Source organism: Felis catus, chromosome B4 (assembly GCF_018350175.1).
Source record: "Felis catus isolate Fca126 chromosome B4, F.catus_Fca126_mat1.0, whole genome shotgun sequence".
Classification (NCBI taxonomy): Eukaryota; Metazoa; Chordata; class Mammalia; order Carnivora; family Felidae; genus Felis; species Felis catus.
Window position 1 is genome coordinate 7,242,911 of NC_058374.1, and position 22,051 is coordinate 7,264,961.

General features: G+C 44.9%; 1 protein-coding gene across 1 annotated transcript in view; it reads right to left on the reverse strand.

The window, feature by feature from the left end:
- ITIH5 (inter-alpha-trypsin inhibitor heavy chain 5) overlaps positions 1-22,051 on the reverse strand; it is an 80,366-nt gene that overhangs the window by 34,927 nt on the left and 23,388 nt on the right. Inside the window, exons 3-5 of the mRNA XM_011283573.3 lie at positions 21,625-21,788; positions 20,544-20,645; positions 16,562-16,812 (exon numbers count right to left, since the gene is read on the reverse strand). Coding sequence (XP_011281875.2) covers positions 16,562-16,812; positions 20,544-20,645; positions 21,625-21,788 — 517 coding nt within the window. The remainder of the gene's footprint in view (positions 1-16,561; positions 16,813-20,543; positions 20,646-21,624; positions 21,789-22,051) is intronic.

Here is a 22,051-nt window from a genome sequence, read left to right on the forward strand (position 1 = left end):
AGCTCATTTAATTGGTCTGGGACACAGCCTAGGCATCAAGACTTTAAAATTCCCCATGTGGGGCACCTGGGTGGCGCAGTCGGTTAAGCGTCCGACTTCAGCCAGGTCACGATCTCACGGTCCGTGAGTTCGAGCCCCGTGTCAGGCTCTGGGCTGATGGCTTGGAGCCTGGAGCCTGTTTCCGATTCTGTGTCTCCCTCTCTCTCTGCCTTTCCCCCGTTCATGCTCTGTCTCTCTCTGTCCCAAAAATAAAATAAAAACATTGAAAAAAAATAAATAAATAAATAAAATAAAATAAAATTCCCCATGTGAGTCTGACGTGCAGTCAAGGTTGAGAACCCCAGCGCCATCCTCCGTGTTGTCCTGTGTTCCGGTAGGAAAGTTAGAGGCTTGGTGAGGCTCAGGTCAGGACCACTGACAAGAACACCTCACAGGTGATGCTGAGTACTTACCGCTTTTTCAAATCACAAGTATACAGTATCTACTTGTCTACCTTCAGTCGTAGTAAGAAAGATGGCGGGCGCCCATATGGTCAATCGGACCCCCCATTATCAAGCTCCTCATCGATCTTTCACTTCGTACTTTTACCAGTCACTGACAAGGTTCGTCTGGGTCCACTATTTCATCAGAGTTGCAAAAGGGCGGGGTCTAGTCCTGCCATGCCTTCCATATGGGAATCTTCCACAAAAAACACCTTTCTCACCCCAATCTTTTAGCTGCCCTAACATACTGTGTGTCCGGAAAGTTTCTGGCTCTTTTTAAAGAGCCAATGTTTTCCCCAGCATAAATCTTTACATATAAATTAGAATTACAGGAAGATACATACATGGATTTTAAATGATTTATGAAAAATAACTGGGATGACAGATTAAGTACAGCCCATGTTTTACCCCTGACCTTCATTTTCTCTTAGAACAGAGAATTATTTTGCAGACTACTCACCTTTCTAAACCCAAACACCACCATGTCTATGTACTTAGCAATGGAAATTCAAATTTTTGAGCTCTGCATGCACCGAGGGGGACATAAAAATAAAATGGAGAATATAGGAACATCAGTATACGTGGAGACTTCATCCGGATACTGAATCAAAGCCAGGCTTACAACTGCTGCAAAGCATCTGATTGGTTTTTTTTAAATCTATTCAAGTTGATACCCTAGAGTGAGCTGACCAGCCATCTCCCATCACTAATTAACAAAATAAAAAAGGAAACAAGGCATAATTTGCCCATGGCAATTTGTATTTAAAAATAAACTTCCTTCTGCCAAGCGTTTATTAGACATTTAAGTCAAAGGAAGTTTAAACATTTCCTGCAACAGAACAGAACGTTATTTTTCAGGAACAGTTTAGGTGTAACTTGAACAGGAACCACTGGGAAGAACTGATTCTTGTATTATTTGCACCCATCAAGGGCAGGAGTTTCGGGTGTGACCGGAAAGGCAGCAAATAGGAGATTTCATTCTTACAGGAGGCAGTTGTAGGAAAGACACGCTTCCAACAGACCTGCTCATCTGCAGAAGGAGCTGGAAACGCCAACCGCACATTTCCAGTTCACCAACACGGTCCAAGACACCTGAGCACCACTAAAGACGAGGAAGGAAACAAAGGCTGCAAATGGAAAGGTCCTTGACACGGAAGGAAAATGCACGCTCTTCAGAGTGGATCTCACATTGGTGATCACTGGTAAAGCACCAAGAGTGACAGGCCTGGTAACACAGCTGAGCACTTGGAATCCTGAATGAGTCAGAAGGACCTGCTTCTGATACTGGCTCTACCTCTTACGACCCATGAGACTTTGGGCAAGTCACTGAGCCTTGGTGATCTCATCCGCAAAATGGATTCATGGTCTACCAAACACACACTATTGAAAAGATTAAGTGATGTAATAGAGAGCAGTCCTCCCTTAGCCCCACCCTTATCCACATTCCAAGATCCCAGGGGATGCCTGAAACCCTGGATAGTACTGAACCCTGTATACACTATGCTTTTTTCCTGTACATACATACCTACGATCAAGTTTAATTTATAAATCAGGCACAGTAAGTGACTAACAACAATAGCAAATAATAAAATAGAACAATTACAGCAATAGCCTGTAATAAAAGCTACGTGAACGTGGGTCTCTCTCTCTCTAAGTATCTTCTGGGGCTGCACTCTTCTTCTTGGGATGATGTGGGATGATTAAGCGCCTCCATGATGAGATGAAGCGAGGTGAACGACACAGGCACGTGACCTAGCACGAGGCCAGTACTGACCTTCTGACCACATGTCGGAAGGAGAAGCATCCGCTTTCAGGACCGTGGGTGACCGTGGATAACCGCGACTGAGGGAAACGAAATCATGGAGAAGGGAGGGGGGCTATTGTACTTAGACCCTTCTGACTCATGGTAAGCAGTCATGCTCACTAATGTTATTGTAAGCCTTAAAAATACACAAAACAGAATAAGGGAACTAAATGCAAGACAATACAACATTGAACTTGGGATACTGCGTGCAACAAAAAGGAGAGAGCCGCTGTGATTTACAACATCTCACAGTCATTCTGAGTGGAAACAGAAGACACAGAAAGAGGATGCTCTCCACGCTTCCATCTACGTAAAGCTCAAGACCAGCACAGTGCGTCCACAGCAACTGACGTGGGACAGTGGTTAAGAATGGTCGATACCCCTGGGGGACAAGCACCTACGGGGAAAGAGTGCGGGAAATCCTTTGCGGCAGTGAAAATACTCTATGTCTTGGCCCGGAAGTAGTTGTAGTACAGGTGTACACACGTGTGAAGATTCACCCCCGAGATTTATACGCTTTGCTCTACGTGTAACCCCAATTTAAAAAAACCCAAACCCGCTGGGAGTTGGGTAGCAGAATAGATTGAACAAGCATTCCCTAGCATGGAGCGGAACGGCATCATTGGCCAAACGGACCCTATCTGTTCTTCTCCTTAGGATAAGTCTGTTAGCGTAGGCATTTATATGGGGATTAGGTGTATTCAGAGTAATTCCAGCTGGCAGAATTAGGACTCGGGTAGGGTTGCTGGGAAGCAGGCTCTGTGCAGTATGAAGAAGCTCTAGGAAAGATGCCCCGCGGGCAGAGGAGGCAGCTTTCACAGCCCATCTCACTGGAAAGGTTCCAGCAAACCCTGCATGCATCAACCACCCGCAGGGACCGGGCAGCGCCGTGCTCATGACACGGCCTGGGGCAGCAGCATCACCGGTGAACTTGCCAGAGACACAAACTCTTGGGCCCATCTGGAGACTCTCAATCAGAAACTCTGGAGGTGGGACCCAGAAAGCTGTATTTTCAGAAGCCTGGCAGGTGACTCTGTTCCTGCACAGAGACAATGGTCACGTGCCTTTTGGTGTATGTAATTGGGCGGCGTTAGATTATCTCCAACATTCAAATTCTACATTAGAATTGACCCTCTTTATCCTACCAGCATGTACCTACTTTTCCTCGCTTCAAATCTCTCTCACTCAAATGCTCCTTACAATGCTCTGAATTAATACCATTCATGGTTGAACGAAAGCACTGAGGATTCAAAAGTATAATTTCTCCCTTCATAATTCATTTGACTAGGCTCTTTGATAGAAGCCATGAGAAAGATAGTGTATTATTATTTTGGTTTCTTAACGACCTCCGATGTTTGTTAGTTCGTGATGAAAATTCATGAGATTCCTCTAAATGGGCTTATTTGATATGCCCCAAGAGTGGGTTGATTCCCACTTTGGTCACTCACCACGAAACCTAACTCCCGAGGCTGATTTCCACCCATTGAGGCTCAGACAGTCCATGTGACCCAACGAATTTTCCACTAACTATCAAAATTTAAAAAAAAAAAGAAAAGTTCGCTGGGAAAAATTCCAGAGCAACAACTCTAGGAAATAAAGTCGTCTTTTTTATTAGAGAAGGGAAAAGCCTTTTAATCAATGAGGTTAACATAGGCTGCCCCACAGTGACTGACCAACATCCCAAACCAGAGCACTGCTGAGATTTTCCTCATGTGCATTGTGGCCCGTACTGCTGACGGCCACAAAACAGCTCCCGAGCACAATGAGCTTTATGAGCAGGGCCCTGGGCGGTCACGGCATGTGCTCTAAAGATAATGAAGAATACAAGGGAAGAGGCTGGGAGCAGACCAAAAGAGTGAGACTCTGACCTACTTTTCTAATGAGAACCCACATGTCTTTTCCTCCTCTTGGTTTTCTCTCCTTCGTGCCCACTTGGTTGGGGGGAGAGAATGCAGCGCGATGACCGCTCTGATTTGGACGAAGCCGGGTCTCCTAATGGCATCTTCCTGTTTCAATGCAGGCATCAGAGCTCGTGAGCGAGACGGCCTTCTGTGGCCCACCGGGGCCTCCAGTACCTCCCCGGGAAGGTTCACCAACCACTCCTTCTCCACCCACTCTTCCGCCACCCGCAGGTCACCAGTGTCCCCGGGACGTGCTCCTTTTTCCAGACCCCGGTATTTTCGAACAAGATACGTGTTCTTTTAGAAGCCACATACTACTGAGGAAAGTGGACTCTAGGGTCTGACAGAATCCCCGTGACTGACTTAAAGCTCTGAGCCTCAGCTCTACCTCCGTTTGACGTGAGTAAATCCACGTCATAGCATCGTTGTCGGAATTAAGTGAGATCACATATATAAGGTACCAAGCACGGTGCCTGGCACATAGTAGGTACTCAATACGTATCAGCCTCCAGCCTCTGCCCCTTTCTGAAGTAGCTTCTTATACTCTCTGTCTGGGATGAAAGGCAACTCATGAGGAAAAAAAAATACTCTTTTTAACACACAGTTTACGTTTTTGCGGTGACAGGCTTCTCCACACAACTGAGAGCTTAGTAAAAACGAAATAATCATTATTTGGAGCAGAAAAGAGAAATCATAATGAACATTCATAATAGGGAGTTCAAGAATGTTTGGAGACAGAACAATCTTTATAAAGCGTAAGGGAGCCGGTAGTTTCCCAAGAGCCCCCTGAAATTATACACAGAATTTGGCATGAAAGTATACATGGGTGGATTTTTTTCTGGACACAGTGCCCAAAGCCTTCTTTCACGAGACTCTCCAAGGAGTCTACGTAAGGTTAAGAATCATACACGCAAGTGCTATTAAGTAGTCCTCCTGCTGATTCTATCTTGTAAGGACAAAGCACTTCATACATTTTAGAGAATGAAACGGATGTTCTCCGTTTTGTCCTGGAGCATGGATGTTATTCACAAATAAACATTCTCCTCCCAGACAACCACATGGGGAAAAACGGAAGTCAAGCTGCTATGTAAAAGTCTAAAGGTGAAAAGATTTAGGAGCAAAGAACCACAGTCAAGGACATCAGCTGAAAGCCATGCCCGTTTGGGTCAGCAGGCAGAGGGGTTTCCTGCCTCTTTCCTGTGGCCCGCGGGCTTGCTACTGAGAAACACGGCAGACACCTGGTGCTTTACAAAAGGATTTCCAAACAAACACGGCCTGCTCATTTCCCCCCGGGGAAAGGGCTAAACTATCTACATTTGTTTATGTGACCTGCTCACCTGGACCCCAGTGGGGAGATTTCTTCAACAGAGGGCAGTCCAAAATATTGTGACTAATTGGGCAACCACCCTTTGACAGCAGCAATACAGACGAAATTCAAGCAAGCTGGCGGAGCATCCAGAGAGAAGGTGATGAGGTTGTAAGGCACAGCACGCTGGCCAGAGTTCATAATGCTGCACCACGTGGCTGAGGACAGTCAATCTTAAAAGAGCTCTCACCACAAGAAAAAACAACTCCGTAAGTGGGTGGTGATGGACGCCAACTAGAGTTATTGCCGTGATCACTTTGCAACATGTACAGATATAGAATCATCACGCTGTACGCCTGAAACTAATATAATGTTGTGTGAATTACACCTCAATTAAAAATACATATTGGCGAGGTCTCGGGGGGGAAAGCGGTAAAGTTGCGTTGATCAAGATGCGTAGGAATTTGGTTCGATGCCTTCATAAGTCCCCTATTATCATTTTCTTATGGGAAGGGAGTTTTGTCCCCTATCCTGATAATAGGTATTTTATACCTATTTGGAAAATAGGCATTTTATACCTATTTGGAAAACAGCATCATATAGACATGACAGCAACATGCGACATACAATACTAATGCAAATTTATAGTTGGAAGAGTTCAAATTCAACTCCATCGCTTGACATTTGAGTGGCACTTGCCCAAATTTCTTAGAAAATTTGCCTTCTTCACTACTTCCCCGACGCTCTTTCTTCCTAAAATAGTACATTCCTGAGCCTCAGTTTTCCCCGTGTGACTGACTTCCTCAGAGAAACGACGTGGGAAACAAGTCAACTACCTCACACATTCTACACGCAGTTAGCCCGCAAAGCATGTGTTCTCTCTTCCTGGTATCGTTTTGTGTCCATGGAAGGCCTCAAATACCAGCCACTCTAAGTATAGATGGAAAGCCTACCAAAAGCGGTGCCACAGCAACAAAGATCCAGAGATTTCTGTTAAATCCCTCTACACTGTTCTCTTGCACACAGGAGGAACACGGCCCAATCACTGGGAGAGCATTCATGGCATCTCCTAGATTCAACCTGACAAAAGGGTTGTTATTATTCAAAATTGACAACTCTATATACCATTAGGGTGACTCCTACCCAAAACAAACAAACAAACAAACAAACAAACAAACAAAAAATAACAAGTGCTGGTGAGGATGTGGAAAAATTGGAACACTTGTGCACCATGACTAGGACTGCAAAATGGCATAGCCCTATGGAAGACAGCATGGAGGTGCCTCAAAAAATTAAAACTAGAAATACAATATGGTCCAGTTATTCCACTTTGGGGTATCTACCCAATAAAAATGAAAGCAGGATCTCGAAGATCCTGTACGCTATGTTTATAGCAGCACTATTCACATTAACGAAGACTGGAATCAACCCAGTGACCTCCAACAAAACGTGGTCTATATACACAATGGAATATTTTTCAGACACGGAAAGGAAGGAAATCCTATTTTTGCCACAATACGGATGAACCTGGAGAACATCACATAAGTGAAATAAGCCAGGCACAAAAAGACAAATATGGACTGTGTGATGCCACTACGTGAGGTATCTAAGATTGGCCAAACTCCCAGAGACGGAAAGGAGAATGGTAGTTTCCAGGGATTCAGGGCACGGCGGGGCAAGGGGTGGGCAATGGGGAGATGCTGTTGAATGGATACAGAGTTTCAGTTCGGGAAGGTAAAAACGTTCTGGAGATTGGCTGCACAGCAATGTCAGTAAATTCAACACCGCTCAACTGTTGGCCTGGAAATGGTGAAGATGGTGAATTTAACGTGCGCTTGTTACCACAATTGAAACTTTCTTAAGTTTTAAAAATTACCAGCTGTAAGTTCCGCAAGGGCTGTGACAAGATCTTAGACGTTTCTAGGTTCCGGGCATCTGGCGCAGCTGCCAGGAACACGGTGAGAACTCAGGACAGGCTTGTGGAACATTTAACACGGAGACGACTCAACATATCGTCATGTGGTTGCGCAGACGAAAAGGGGAGACTTTCAAGAAATCCATCGTGGGAGCATTCCAGTGGGTGGGACAGGTGCTCTCAGTAACCCAGGTCCCACGCGACAGGCACATCTCTGGCTTCAGCCACAGCTAGAGCGGACAGTGCCTACACCTGGACCACATTCCACCTCACACACCGGAGAAGAAGGAAGAAGGAAGAAGGAAGAAGGAAGAAGGAAGAAGGAAGAAGAAGGAGGAAGGAGGAAGGAGGAAGGAGGAAGGAGGAAGGAGGAAGGAGGAAGGAGGAAGGAGGAAGGAGGAAGGAGGAAGGAGGAAGGAGGAAGGAGGAAGAAGGAAGAAGGAGGAAGAAGGAAGAAGGAAGAAGGAAGAAGGAAGAAGGAAGAAGGAAGAAGGAAGAAGAAGGAGGAAGGAGGAAGGAGGAAGGAGGAAGGAGGAAGGAGGAAGGAGGAAGGAGGAAGGAGGAAGGAGGAAGGAGGAAGGAGGAAGAAGGAAGAAGAAGGAAGAAGGAAGAAGGAAGAAGGAAGAGAGAGAGTGAGGCGTCCCCGAGAAGAGCAGACTGGTCACCAATGTCAAGTGAAAGAGAGAAGGCCACCTCTTAGGTCTCTCTGAGCCATCCTGCTCACAGCTGGCCAGTGTCAGAACAAACAAGAGAACACAGTTCTCATATCAGCATTAAATACAAAACAAAAGAAAACAAAACCAAACAAAACCAACTATGGAGCCAAATGATTCATACCTGAATCATTGCTACGCCGAACAATGCTGGAAACCCTCACATAACAACCAGATTATTATTTCCTGGCAAGTGTACACAGCCCAAACAGGGCCATTCCCTTCCAGCTGTAGAACAGAGACTAGATCCCGGGGAAGAACACGGAGAGCAGGGCAGCTGGAACCAGGGGTGAACCATCAGTCACGACGCAGTGACTGGGTTAGCAAATAAAAACACGGGATTCCCAGTTAAATCTGAATCGCAGATAAACAAAAGGTATTTTAGTTTAAGTATGTCCCAGAGATGGCACGGGACATACTTGTCTACCTGAAACTCAAATTTAACTGAGCATCCTAGCTTTTCTCTGGGAACTCAGGAAGAGGAGAACAGCCATGTATTTGCAACCAGGCTTCTGGAACCAAATTCTTTCCCCTAATCCCCACCCATGCACAGAAAATAAGAGGTGCACCTAAGTTCTGGCAAAATTACCCAACTTAAACCAAGAAGGTGTTGAAAACCTAGCGGCACCTTCACTGCCAACAGTTATTTGTTCCTGAGTTCACTGAGCAGATACTTCCTGAGCACCTGCTCCACGGCAGGCACCACGCTGGGTGCCTAGAATACAATCCTAAGAGAGCCTGCACAGCAGAAGACAGAGTCCTGAGGTTAACAGACCAAACAGAGAAAAAGAAATGGGATTTTTTGACAGATTCAATCAACCCCTTATTGGGTGTTTACTGATCTACAAGACCCTGTGCGAGTCTCCCGTCGGAGGTCACTCGATCTTGCAGGACGTAACTTCAAAGGCTGCTGCGGGCCAACCTCCCATCCACACCCACACACACAGAAAAGGCGATGAGGCTCGTTTCAAGTGGTTCTCTTCTTTCTAACTAAGTCTCCCCGGTTCTTAGGCTTATTTGAGGGTCAAAACTTTATCGGATGCTTCTCACGTGGGAGGATGGGATTAAGAAGCAGGCTGTCCGGAAGCGGAGTTCCACTGAGCCCTACCATCTGTCTTCCGGGACACAGAAAGGGGGCACAGCCAAACGCTGGAGGGCACAGCAGACCCTGATGCCCAGGACACTGGGGCGAGGTAGGATTCTAACAGGTAAAGTCAACCAAACATAGAATGAACCTTTCTGAAGTGCACGATTCAGTGGCATTTGGTACATTTACAATGTTCCAAAACGCTTTCATCATCCCCAAAGAAGCTCTGTAACCACTAAAGCAGTCACTCTCCCTCCGTCCCTTCCTCCCCAGACCCTGGCAATCATCAACACGCCTTCTGTCTCTCTGGATTTATCTCTTCTGGATGTTTCATATAAGTGGAATCATGTGGCACATGACCTTTTGAGTCTGGCTTCTTTCACTTGGCATAATGTTGTCAAGGTTCATCCATGTTGTATTTTATCCCTTACGTGGCTGAACAATATCCCATTGTATGGCCATAACCGGATGCCGACCATCCATTCACCTACTGATGGACATTTGGATTGTTCGCACCTTTTTGCTACTGTGAATAGCAGTGCTATTCACATACAACTATGTGAATACTAGTTCTCAATTCTTTCATATATACATCTCGAGAAACTGCTAGATCTTAAGGTAATCCTCTGTTTAACTTTCTGACGAACAATCGAATAGCTTTCCACAATGGTTACACCATTTACATTCCCACCTGCAATGTACAAGGATCTCCACATCTCTGCCAAAAGTTGTCGTTTTCCATTTTTGTTTCTTTGTATTATTACAGCCATCCTAATGGGAGTGAAGTGCTATTTCATTGTGGTTTTGATTTGCATTTCACTAACGACTAATGGTTGTGAATGTCCTTTCTTGTGCTTCTTGCCCATCTACGTGTCTGCTTTGGAGAAATGTCTATTCAAAACATTTGCCCGTATCTAAATTGGGCTGTTTATCTCCTTTTGATTGAGTGGTAAGAATTCTTTACGTATTCTGGACACTGGATGCTCAGACATATGAATTGCAAACATTTCCCCCCATTCCGTAGGTTGTCTTTTCAGAACGTACTTTCACAGCACAACCCTGGTACTCTAGCTTTCTTCTGTGCTCTTGAGTATGGAGCCCCAACGATGATGAACCAGATACTGGAAGAAAATGAAGATAGTTACGTTGGTCTCTTAGCTCCTGAAACTAAAATTTCCTTTTAATGTCAGATTAGGGTGGCATCACATGAGTCCGTCACTGTTGGAAAAGATGAGGAGTTGGGATTACTTAGGAACTCCAGCTGGGAGGCTTGGAAACAGAGTCAGCAGCCCACGATCCCAGTTTTAGGGAACAAAGAGGTAGGAATTAAGCCAAGTAACACTTGAAAACAAGCCTTCACCCCGGTGACTCTAATTTAACTGGCATGGCTAATAGCTCTACAAAAGCTCCCGGTCGATCCTAACGTGCAGCACAACCTGATGTTCGGGACCCACTGGGCCAGAAAAGGAGCTGTGGGAGACAGGAAGGCGGAAGGTAGACACGCTTCGAAAGGTAGGAGCCTCTGCTCTCACTGTGGTGTGGGGAAGAGTGGGGAAGAGCAGGAGAGGTCTAGGAAGCCACAGTAGGAATCAAGGAAAGGAGAGAAGCTCTTTGGACTCCCCCCCCACCCCTGCCCGCCAATGCACTGAATGATCACGTTCGTCTTTTCCAAGAGAAGATGGGCTACCCAGTTTAATAAGCTCAAGACTATCCTAGAAAGACTGCACCAACCCATTGGCTTGTTGGTACTTTTCCATTTCCAACTATGTTGATGAGCAGAAGAAACTGCTTATGGAAAGAGGTTATTTTCCACCAACTGTGTGAGTAATCCTATGTTGGCCTGTATCCAACAGTAAAAACATGTTAGTGGAAACGAGGGACGATGCACATTTTAGTAAGGGTCAAAAGTCAGAGTGTGCTGAGGGTCCCGTGAAAGTACAAGAACAATCTTACTTATTTTCAAAGGTGTTTCTGTAGGTCAAGATCTTGACCAAGTGAATGTCCCTAAAGTCTGCTAGTAAGTTCAAAGTAAGGGTTCCTAACATTTGCAGAGCATCAAAATCACCTGGGCTGCTTCTGAAAGTACAGCTGTCTGAAGACACACAGCACGTAGATTAGCGGCTGCCTGGGGCTGGGGCGGAAACAGGGAGTGACTGCAGGTACGTGGATCTTTCTGGGCGAAAGAAGTGTGCTAAAATTGGATGGTGGTGACGGTTGCACAACTCTGCAAAAACTAAAAATCTACGAGTCGTACATTTACAATGACCAAATTTTATGCTATATAAACTAAAACCTCAACGAGACTGCTTGCTAAAAAAGTAAACAAGATAAAGGGGAAACCACGGAAGTCATAGAACCAGACCCGTTCCGTGGTAGAAATATACGCAGCCTCATTCTTTAGCTTTACAACTAAGCGAACACGTTAAAGCACTCATATGTTGTTTGGCTTCTCGTATAAATTTGTAACGCTATCACACCCAGAAATCCAGCCACTAGGGCTCACCCTGGTAAATTCTGATTCAAGTGCTTGAGGCAGGGCTCAGTCATCTCTATGTTTTTTGAGTTTTTTTAACCTCTCCAGGTGATTAACGGGTAGAGCCAGGTTTGAGGGTCACTGATGTAAAGCAAAAGGGAATAATTTTTTTTTCAACGTTTATTTATTTTGGGGACAGAGAGAGACAGAGCATGAACGGGGGAGGGGCAGAGAGAGAGGGGGACACAGAATCGGAAACAGGCTCCAGGCTCTGAGCCATCAGCCCAGAGCCCGACGCGGGGCTCGAACTCACGGACCGCGAGATCGTGACCTGGCTGAAGTTGGACGCTCAACCGACTGCGCCACCCAGGCGCCCCAAGCAAAAGGGAATAAAACAGGCAAGCTACCCTATTTCTCACTTTGTTTATCTCATTCTGTTTTACTCCTCACTATCAGGGATCTTATCATAAATAAAAATTTTCTGCAAAAAAAAAAAAAATTGGAATCATGGAAAGGGCAGTAATTTTGGTGCCATGGGACAATAGGAAGTTTGGGTTTAACACAGAAAGTGAAATAACCAGCCTCGAACAAGCCACATACACAGAATATCTATCTTGGCGTGTGCCTTCGGAACATCACACATCCCATCATGCTCTAGGAGAAGTCTCAGTTTCAAAGACTCTGTCCGACTGAGCTCATAAACCATCAAAATATTTTAGGGGAGGAGAAACTGCGGGTGGGAGGCATAAGAGAGGAAGTCTTGTCTTTCACTGTAAACCAATTTATAATCTTTTGGACTTTGAACCACATACAGGAGTTCACTCTACTTTAATAATCCGGTAAGTATGATGCCTTGGCTTCCAAATTACATCTCACAAGATTCGTTTTTACACTGAGAAGAAACACTAGCTATGGGCCCAATCCTGGCATACCTGATATATGAGACAATGAAACCGAGGCCAAGATAGGTTGTACTGCTTTGAGCCTTTCTTTTTCTTCTTACGTAACTAGGGAGCCATCTGGAATTTGAGCTCAGACCCTCAGTATTTTGCCATTTCTATTTACTAAGGAGGCAGTACAGTTCAGAGGGCAAGGGCATGAAGTTGGGAGTCAGCTCTATGCCTAGAGATTCTGTTTCTAACAGTAATTAAATATGAGTCCTTGTTCGTATTATAAACTCTGTAAGCCTTTTTCAGAAATAAAATGGGATAAAAAATACAACACAAGAGGGTTGTTGTGGAGGTTGAATGAGATAGCGCACGCAAGTGCTGAGTCTAGGATCAAGCACGCAGTCATCCCAATCCAGAAGTGTATCCCCAAGGATGCAAACGGGTCCAGTGGTCACAGATTTGCTTTGAGAAATTCCAGAAGTCTGATCTCTTCACGGCAGCCAGATCTATCAGAGGAATGTACTGGCTTGGGTCCACATTCACACAGTTACAGCTCATGTTCTGGGGCAAGCCCAATTCTAGTTTGATCTCTACCCCGGATTTCTTTGGGTAACACGCAATAAGGTCCAGACAAACATCACAACATCCTGTGCATTTCCATGTCGGGGCCGCCATTTTGCAGGGACAGGAACAGCTGAGCTCGGAAGGATGGGAACGAGGAGCCAAAAGGGAACTGGTCCACTGCACCTGGCTTGGATACGTGCTTGTGAAATCTCCATGCTTTGGAAGGCAAAATATCCGCTTTGGTACAAAAAGCTAGGAAAACAACTTTCTTAAAAATAAACAGGTCCCAAGAGATCAATGGTCTGGAAAAACTCCTCTGAGGTTCTCACAGGCCCAGAATATAAACAGTAAGCAACTTTCTTGACTAACAATCCTAATCCATATGGCCTCCACAGATAACACATGCATGCCACAATTCACACACTAAAGAGTCACAGCGGTTCTGGAAATTCGGCAAAGTGCACACATTTCATTACCGCAGCAGGACTACCCCAGCATCTCCAACGAGCCCCTCCACATGGTGGCTCCGCCCTCTCTGAGATCCCAGCAAGTCCTAAAGAATTTTCCTTCTCCTGAAAACATACCCCCTTCACACAGCAGTACATAGGAGAATTTCCCCATAAGTTATGATTAGGAAAAAAGGAAATTTTAAAACATTCTTTACTAGCTTCGGTATATATTCGTTCTTCTTTCCTCACTGGCAAGCACTTAATTAGCTATCTACAGTTTAAAAGGCATTGAGTTGGGGCGCCTGGGTGGCTCAGTCGGTTAAGCGTCCGACTTCAGCCAGGTCACGATCTCGCAGTCGGGAGTTCGAGCCCCGTGTCAGGCTCTGGGCTGATGGCTCAGAGCCTGGAGCCTGTTTCCGATTCTGTGTCTCCCTCTTCCTCTGCCTCTCCCCAGTTCATGCTCTGTCTCTTTCTGTCCCAAAAATAAATAAACGTTGAAAAAAAAAATTAAAAAAATAAAAATTAAAAAATAAATAAATAAATAAAAGGCATTGAGTTGGGGCGCCTGGGTGGCGCAGTCGGTTAAGCGTCCGACTTCAGCCAGGTCACGATCTCGCGGTCCGTGAGTTCGAGCCCCGCGTCGGGCTCTGGGCTGATGGCTCGGAGCCTGGAGCCTGTTTCCGATTCTGTGTCTCCCTCTCTCTCTGCCCCTCCCCCGTTCATGCTTTGTCTCTCTCTGTCCCAAAAAATAAATAAACGTTGAAAAAAATAAAATAAAAAAATAATAAAAAAATAATAAAATAAAAGGCATTGAGTTAAATACCATAAGGAGACAAAGCATTTTCTGGGCCTCAACATCACAAATACTGAAATCTAGAGATTCCCAGCCCTGTGCAGCTTTCTAGCACATCTGCCTCGTTATCTGACTTGACACGAAGGCTTACTGGTCTGCTTACAGCACAGCCCGACACAGGTGAACATTTAGGGGCTCCTGGGTGGTTCCGTCGGTTAAGCATTGACCTCTTGGTTTCGGCTCAGGTCACGATCTCAACGGTTTGTGGGATTGAGCCCCACATCAGGCGCTGCGCTCACAGCATGGAGCCTGCTTGGGATTCTCTCTCTCTCCCCCCTTCTCTTGCCCCCTCCCTGGCTCACGTGTGCACAGATGCACATGTGTTCTCCATCTCTCTCTCTCTCTCTCAAAAACAAACATTTAAGACAAAAAGAGGTATAATGGGGTGCCTGGGTGGCTCAGTCGGTTAAGTGTCTGACTTCGGCTCAGGTCATGATCTCAAGGTTCATGGGTTTGAGTCCCACATCAGGCTCTGTGCTGACAGCTCAGAGCCCGGAGCCTGCTTCGGATTCTGTGTCCCCCTCTCTCTCTGCCCCTCCCCTGCTCACACTCTGTCTCTCTCTCTCTCTCTCTCTCTCCCTCTCTCTCAGAAGTAAGTAAACATTCAAAAAATTTAAATAAAAATAAATACATAAGTAAAAATAAAACAAAAAGTGGTATAAGAAAAACAAGTGAACATTTACATATAAACTCTCAGCTGAAATTACTGTAATTAAAATTATATTATACTGAATTTATCATTATCATTTCAACAGAGTGCTATTTTAAAAATCAGATTTTGAGAAAAACCTAAACTAAGAAGTCCAGGTTATGAACCAAAATGCCCATGCCCTCAATCAAATGTATAGTACAGAGTTTCCACTACTTAATTTTAGAAAGAGTCTCACACGTTGTTGAAACGTTTATGTTAGTGTTATATGTTTAATGTTTCAAAAATGGATTTTTAGAAAAATAACCATGGAATCCCTCATCCTCTAGTATAAAATGATTACTTTATATAACTTTCTAGCCTTTTGTCCACTTCACATTTAACATAATTTTTAAATTATAATTAGTTAAAAATTAATTTTAATTAATGTTTATTTATTTTTGAGAGACAGAGAGCATGAGCTGGGGAGGAGCAGAGAGAAGGAGACACAGAATCTGAAGCAGGCTCCAGGCTCTGAGCTGTCAGCACAGAGCCTGATGTGGGGCTCAAACCCACAAACTGTGAGACCATGACCTGAGCCAAAGTTGGACACTCAGCTGACTGAACTACCCAGGCGTCCCTCATTTAACATTATAGAATGTGTACAAATGTGTCTTTTTCCCCCCAATCACATGCTGAATCGTTTTCATAACCATATTTTACTAATCACGTTTGTATGGTTGAATATTTAGGACGATAGAACATTTTTGCTACTACAAATGTTATCAAATAGGGTTATGCAAAGGGACACCTGGGTGGCTCATCAGTTAAGCGACTGACTTCAGCTCAGGTCATGATCTCATGGTTCGTGGGTTCAAACCCCACGTCGGGCTCTGTGCTGACAGCTCAGAGCCTGGAGCCTGCTTCGGATTCTGTGTCTCCCTCTCTGTCTGCCCCTCCCCCACTCACGCTCTGTCTCTCTCTCAAAAATAAATAAATGTTAAAAAATAAGGAAAGTAAACAGCGTTATGCATGTAACATCCCCAATATTTTAGATGCTTCACTTGGGTTAGATGCCCAGAAGTGAGGATTACTGTATCAAATGATTTAAACTTCTTTAAGTCTCCTGATAGAACCCTGGTTTAGGGAAAAAAAAAAAAAACTCTACAAGGGGGCGCCTGGGTGGCTCAATCAGTTAGGTGTCTGACTCCTGATTTGGGCTCAGGTCACGATTTTGTGATCGGGCTCTGCACTGACAGCACAGAGCCTACTTGGGATTTTTTTCTCTCCCTCTCTCTCTGACCCTCCCCTGCTTGCACGCACGCTCTCTCTCTTTCTCCCAAAATAAATAAATTAAAAAACCCGTACAGGGCATTGCCTTTGCTTCGCCGTCGTCTTTCAGATTCCCACAAACTCTCAGAGCCTTTGTTGAAGGGGAGCTGTTTTATAGGCTTCTGTAAAGCCAACACCCTCCCCAAGCCAGCAACCGCACTCACCTTCCCCCCTCACGCTGCCCTTCTGCCTACTGTGCTGTAACCGCAGCACCTCCAGCGATGTGATGCCGGACCTCTCCAGAACATTCACTTCCACCGTCAGCCTCCCCACCAGCTGCTGGGGGCGCACGCTAATGACGTGCTCATACTTCCCCAGCCGCCTCTGCAAGAGTTCTTCATAACTGAGGAGGAAGGCAGCTTTGTCCTTGCTGGGAATCACGACAGAGGCTCTGAACGTTTCAGTCCCCTTTTCCCTGTTGGAAAGAGAAAAAGGAAAACCTGGTTCCCTCAAGTCCCTTCAGGGCACCGGCCACTGTCCCAAGAGAGTCCTTGGGAAGAAAAACGATACGTTAGTTTTGGGAGGGGAAGCCAAAGGCCTGAACTAGAGGAAGGCTACAAAGGATCAAGGAATACTGAAGAGACAGAATTCCAGACTGCTGAACGTCCTTACCTCTCCCCAAGTCACGCCAAGGGGCAGAGAGGAAAGGGCATTTTGAAATAGGTGGCCTGCTGGAAAACACAGCTTTGGGGTCAAGATGTGAACTGCATCCTTCTCTTTACAGGAATGGCCAAAAAAGCCTGACATCTGATGTGACTTTAAAATGCCTAATATATTAGGTTTTTATACTTGGTAAAGTTTGGTGGATGTGGCCAGGGGTAAGGGTAAAGAATAAGGGATTACAAAGCATTTAAAAATACAAACCATTCCAAATGTTTTCAGTGCTTGCAGTGAAGGTTCTCTGATTCAAGATGGCAGACTGACCATAAAAGGGATCGGATTAAACCAAACGAGTAAGAGTGGCAGGGGCAACCATTAGAGGGTACAACACTTCAAACATTTCTGGAAGGTGGGAAATTGAGCAGAACAAGAACTCTACAGCTCAGCCTATGTGGGAAGAGGCTGCAGCAAAGGACCAAGATGCAAACCATCCACAGAACGTCAGAGAGACGGCAGGCTCTGGCTCAGCATAAGCTGGGAGTGAGAAGGGGGCCAAATACAGGAAGGAGACCTCCAAATCTATGAATGAGTGAATGAGTGACTAAGGTGACAGGCTTCCTACACTTCTCTTTCCCAGAACTAAAAATGGACATACATACTAAGATGGAAAAGCTTCACTGACAGTCGGGAAGAATGGCTGAAGAAAGACTGACACCTAAGCCCATTACCGTAAAATCTCCAAACATCCAGTAGAGAAGACACAAAAAAGGAATCAGGTATTAGAGCACATTAGATGCATCACCAGCAATGCTGATTGTTATAAGATGCTGGAATGATGAAGTATTCTGAACCTTCAATTCCATATACAGTCAAAATGTTAATCAAGGCCTCAGAAAGTTTGTCTCTCACATACCCATCCTGAGGAAGTTATTTCAGAATGTACTCCAGCAAAGTAAAAGTGAAAAAGAAAGAGGAAGACATGGAAGACCAGGAGAAATAAGACCAACCTAGAAGAAAATGAAAAGAAATCCCGGGGCAAACATTGCCCACAAGGCTGCAAAGCAATGACAGTATTCCTTGGACCTGGAAACACCATTCCTCCACGACTGAGAACTCTGAAATCAAGATGGGCCTCCCCATCCACGATGCCTTCCAAATGCTGTTGCCAATAACGTGGATGTCATCGCTTGTCACAGCTGTTCATTCAGTCACCATTTCAAATGACTTATGTGTCTTGCTAGATGTTAATAGTGACAAAATTGAGTTGTACCTCATAAGAAAAAGAAAGACAATTAAAAACTCCAGGAAAAACAAAAATGCATAGGTTGTGATCCAACTAAACTGTGGCATGATTATGAACAATTCATGAATGGTAACAAAAGATATTCCCCATAAAATTCTTCTGATAAAGACCACTTGGGACCCACCTACAGTCCAACAAAACTAGGTTTTAATAAACTGCTGCAGTAAGGGAGACTATATATCAAAGGCATCGTGGAGAATTTTGCCAAAGGAGAACACAGGGCAATACTGTAAGACTGGGGGGAAAGGGGAGTGTAGATAGTGTTTGGAGCATTTGGAGGCTTAAAGAACAGCAGGCTGTGTGTAAAGTGGTTAATATCAGACTGGACTAAGAAGCAAACTTGAGGTTCTCTGTCCTTAGGAACTATAAAGCTAAGATAAACGTGGACTTTTGTGTCTAACAATGCCTTATCTGAAGCTTATACCTCAGCTGCTTTTTGTATCAAAGTAAACCCATGATTCACACCTTCCAGGCAAGAGTGAGATGTTCCGTTCTCGCTAATAGGACTTCCAGCACCAAAGTTTCTGACAGTCTATGATTTTAGAGATCAAGCTTTCTCAAAACTACGTCTTTTTATTAACGAACAAAAACAGGTTCACGTGTTCACACCAACTTATCTAGATACCGAGATCAGTTTTCTTCAAAGGGAACAGATCACTTTTCTTCAAACAGGCTGGTAGAGAGGGAACCAGAATCTGAGTATACCCAGAGGCTCTGCAGTTAATGCCATTTATGTAATCATTAAAAATCAAATGCTAGTTATTGGCTTTCAGTGGTTAGATTCAAGTTATAGACCAAACAAAGAAAATAAATTTCATTAAAGATCAGAATTTACATGTTGGTAACACTGACAGTGCAAAAGTAAATGATCAAGTAGAAAAAGGTGGACACTGGAAATGGGAAAGAAAAGGTACGGTTTCACTGAAGGACAGGGACTATTATCACTGAAGATAGCGTAAGGCTAGTCTAGGATGGCATAACACTGCTTACACTGATGGAAGAAGAAGAGGGAAGAAAAGAATCTAAATATGTGGCCCACAGAGGGAGGATGGCCGTGTTGTACACATGCCACACTCCTTCAGAGCAGAAAATCAACAGACGAGGTCTCATTTTTAACATCGCTCATCAGGGAAATACCAGTCAAAACCACAATGAGATACCACCTCACACCTGTCAGAATGGCCAACATAAACAACTCAGGCAACAACAGATGTTGGCAAGGATGCGGAGAAAGGGGAACCCTGTTGTACTGTTGGTGGGAATGCAAACTGGTGCAGCCACTTTGGAAAACGGTATGGAGGTTCCGCAAAAAATTAAAAATCGAACTACCCTATGACCCAGCAACTGCACTCGTAGCTATTTATCCAAAGGATACAAAAATGCTGATTCAAAGGGGCACGTATACACCAATGTTAATAGCAGTGCTATCAACAACAGCCAAATTATGGAAAGAGCCCAAATGTCCACAGATTGACAAACGGACAAAGAAGATGTGGTATATATATATTATACACACACACACACACACACACACACACACACACAGTGGAATACTACTCAGTGATGAAAAACAATGAAATCTTGCCATTTGCAACAATGTGGATGGAATTAGAGGGTATTATGCTAAGTGAAACAAGTCACTCAGAGAAAGACAGATATCCTATGACTTCACTCATATGTGGGATTTGAGAAATAAAACGGGTGAACATATGGGAAGGGGAGGAAAAATAAGATAAAAACAGAGAGGGAGACAAACCAGAAGAGACTCTCCAACACAGAGAACTGAGGATTGATGGAGGGGTGGTGGGTGGGGGGATGGGCATTAAGGAGGACACTTGTTGGGATGAGCACTGGGTGTCCTATGTAAGAGATGAGTCGCTGGGTTTTACTCCTGAAGCCAAGACTACACTGGATGTTAACTAACTTGAATTTTTTTAAAAAACAGAAATCTTTAAAAAGAAGACTACCGTAAGTTTTAGAGTTAGGGAGGTCACTACAAAGAAACTACAGACGTATTAGAAGTGGATGTTTCTAGGAAGTGAGACCCGGAGAGCAGTGGTGGTAAAATGTTCCTTTTTATTATAAACCCCTTTTGTGCTATGTTGTTAGCTATATATATTTAACTATTTATGATAACAATAAAAAGCACGTAAGTACTGAAGGAAGGGGAGGGACAAGATGGGCAGGCAAAGGAGGAGAAGATGTGGCCCCTTGCTGAAATGGAGTTTTTAAGCGGCACTTACCCGTCGTCTTCTGAGGTTTTATTCCTTTTCTCTTTGACTTTATCACCAGTTTTCTTTTCTCTCTCTCTAATTTCTCCCTGATACACCTTGTCTCCGATGAGCCTGAAACACAAGAGACAGCCCTGCTATCGGCCTCCAGTTCCAAGTCAAATTCAAACATGGATCTCATAACCATGACATCCCCAGAAAATATTTTTATGTGACTCTCAGATATGCAGAAAGAACGCATTCCAGGCCGGGGCACTACCTTGAATCATTCATTTCATTCTGGGGTAATTTCCAACAGGTCGAAATAGGCAGGTCTGACCCATGGTGCCTCTGGGATTCTCCAGGAGGACATCAGACCAATTTCCACGAAGATTCACCAGCCTGAATCTTACCCAGGCCCCAAATTCAACCCCCAAACCTACTCTACTTTGCATGTCTTTACCCCTTAGCTCAGAAGAAAAGAAGAAATACGGTTTATGTCACATATCATAGGGTTCACACTGCCTCATTGTTCAGATCTCAACTTAAACATCGCCTCTTGTAGGCCACCTCCCTGATTTCTCCCTGCCTGGACAAGCCCCTCTCGGTCCTTCCTGCCATCCCTAAGCACTCGCTACGGTCTAAAATTGTCTCATCCACTGACTGGTTTCCTTACTTATTATTTCTCCCAAGGCAATTTCTGCAGCCGAACAACACTGCCTTTTTCTCAGAAATATACTGATCACTTTGAAGAGTTCCTGGCCCAGAGTGGGCACCCGTTTGTTGGAGGGAAGGAGAGAAAGAGGAATGGGGAATGGAAGCAGGGAAGAAGACAGGAACAGGATGAAAAAAGGGATCATGGGAAGGAGGGAAGGGGGAAGAAAGGGTGGAAGGGAGACAGAAAGGGGAGAATGAAGGTAGGGAAGGAGAGAGAGGAGGGAGTCAACCTTCTGAGCCATATATATCTGCTGGGATAAATTCGCATGCCAGAAGGCTGTGGACCCCACATCCTGGCAGACTCACCCTGGCCGCTGCCACCAACACACACACACACACACACACACACACACACACACCCCTCCATCTCAGCGTCTCCGATCAGAGTATTGCTTACATAGTGAAGTTGGTGATGAACGCCGCAGCCGGAAGCGGCATCTGAAACTCAATCTCCTGGTCCTCAGAAGCTCTATTCAGCATTCTACAGGAGACCGTAGTGAAGGCGTAACGGGAAATGATGGTGGACTTCACCAAGAATTCTGTCATTAAGGGCTTGGTTTTCTGTTGGAAGGGAAACACGCAGTGTTTTCAGTGCCGTGTGAAAGTGCGAGAAATACTCTCCAACTGGGGAGGCTGTGGCGTGTGGTTCCCTTCTCCTTTCCTTGTCTTGTCCTGACTTTCCCACTCACAAAGTAACTGTGGTTGAACAACCAGTTGGTGACACGGAAGCACGCTTTTAACCTAACTTGAAGAAGTGAACACGGGGCGCCTGGGTGGCTCAGTCGGTTAAGCGTCCGACTTCAGCTCAGGTCATGATCTCGCCG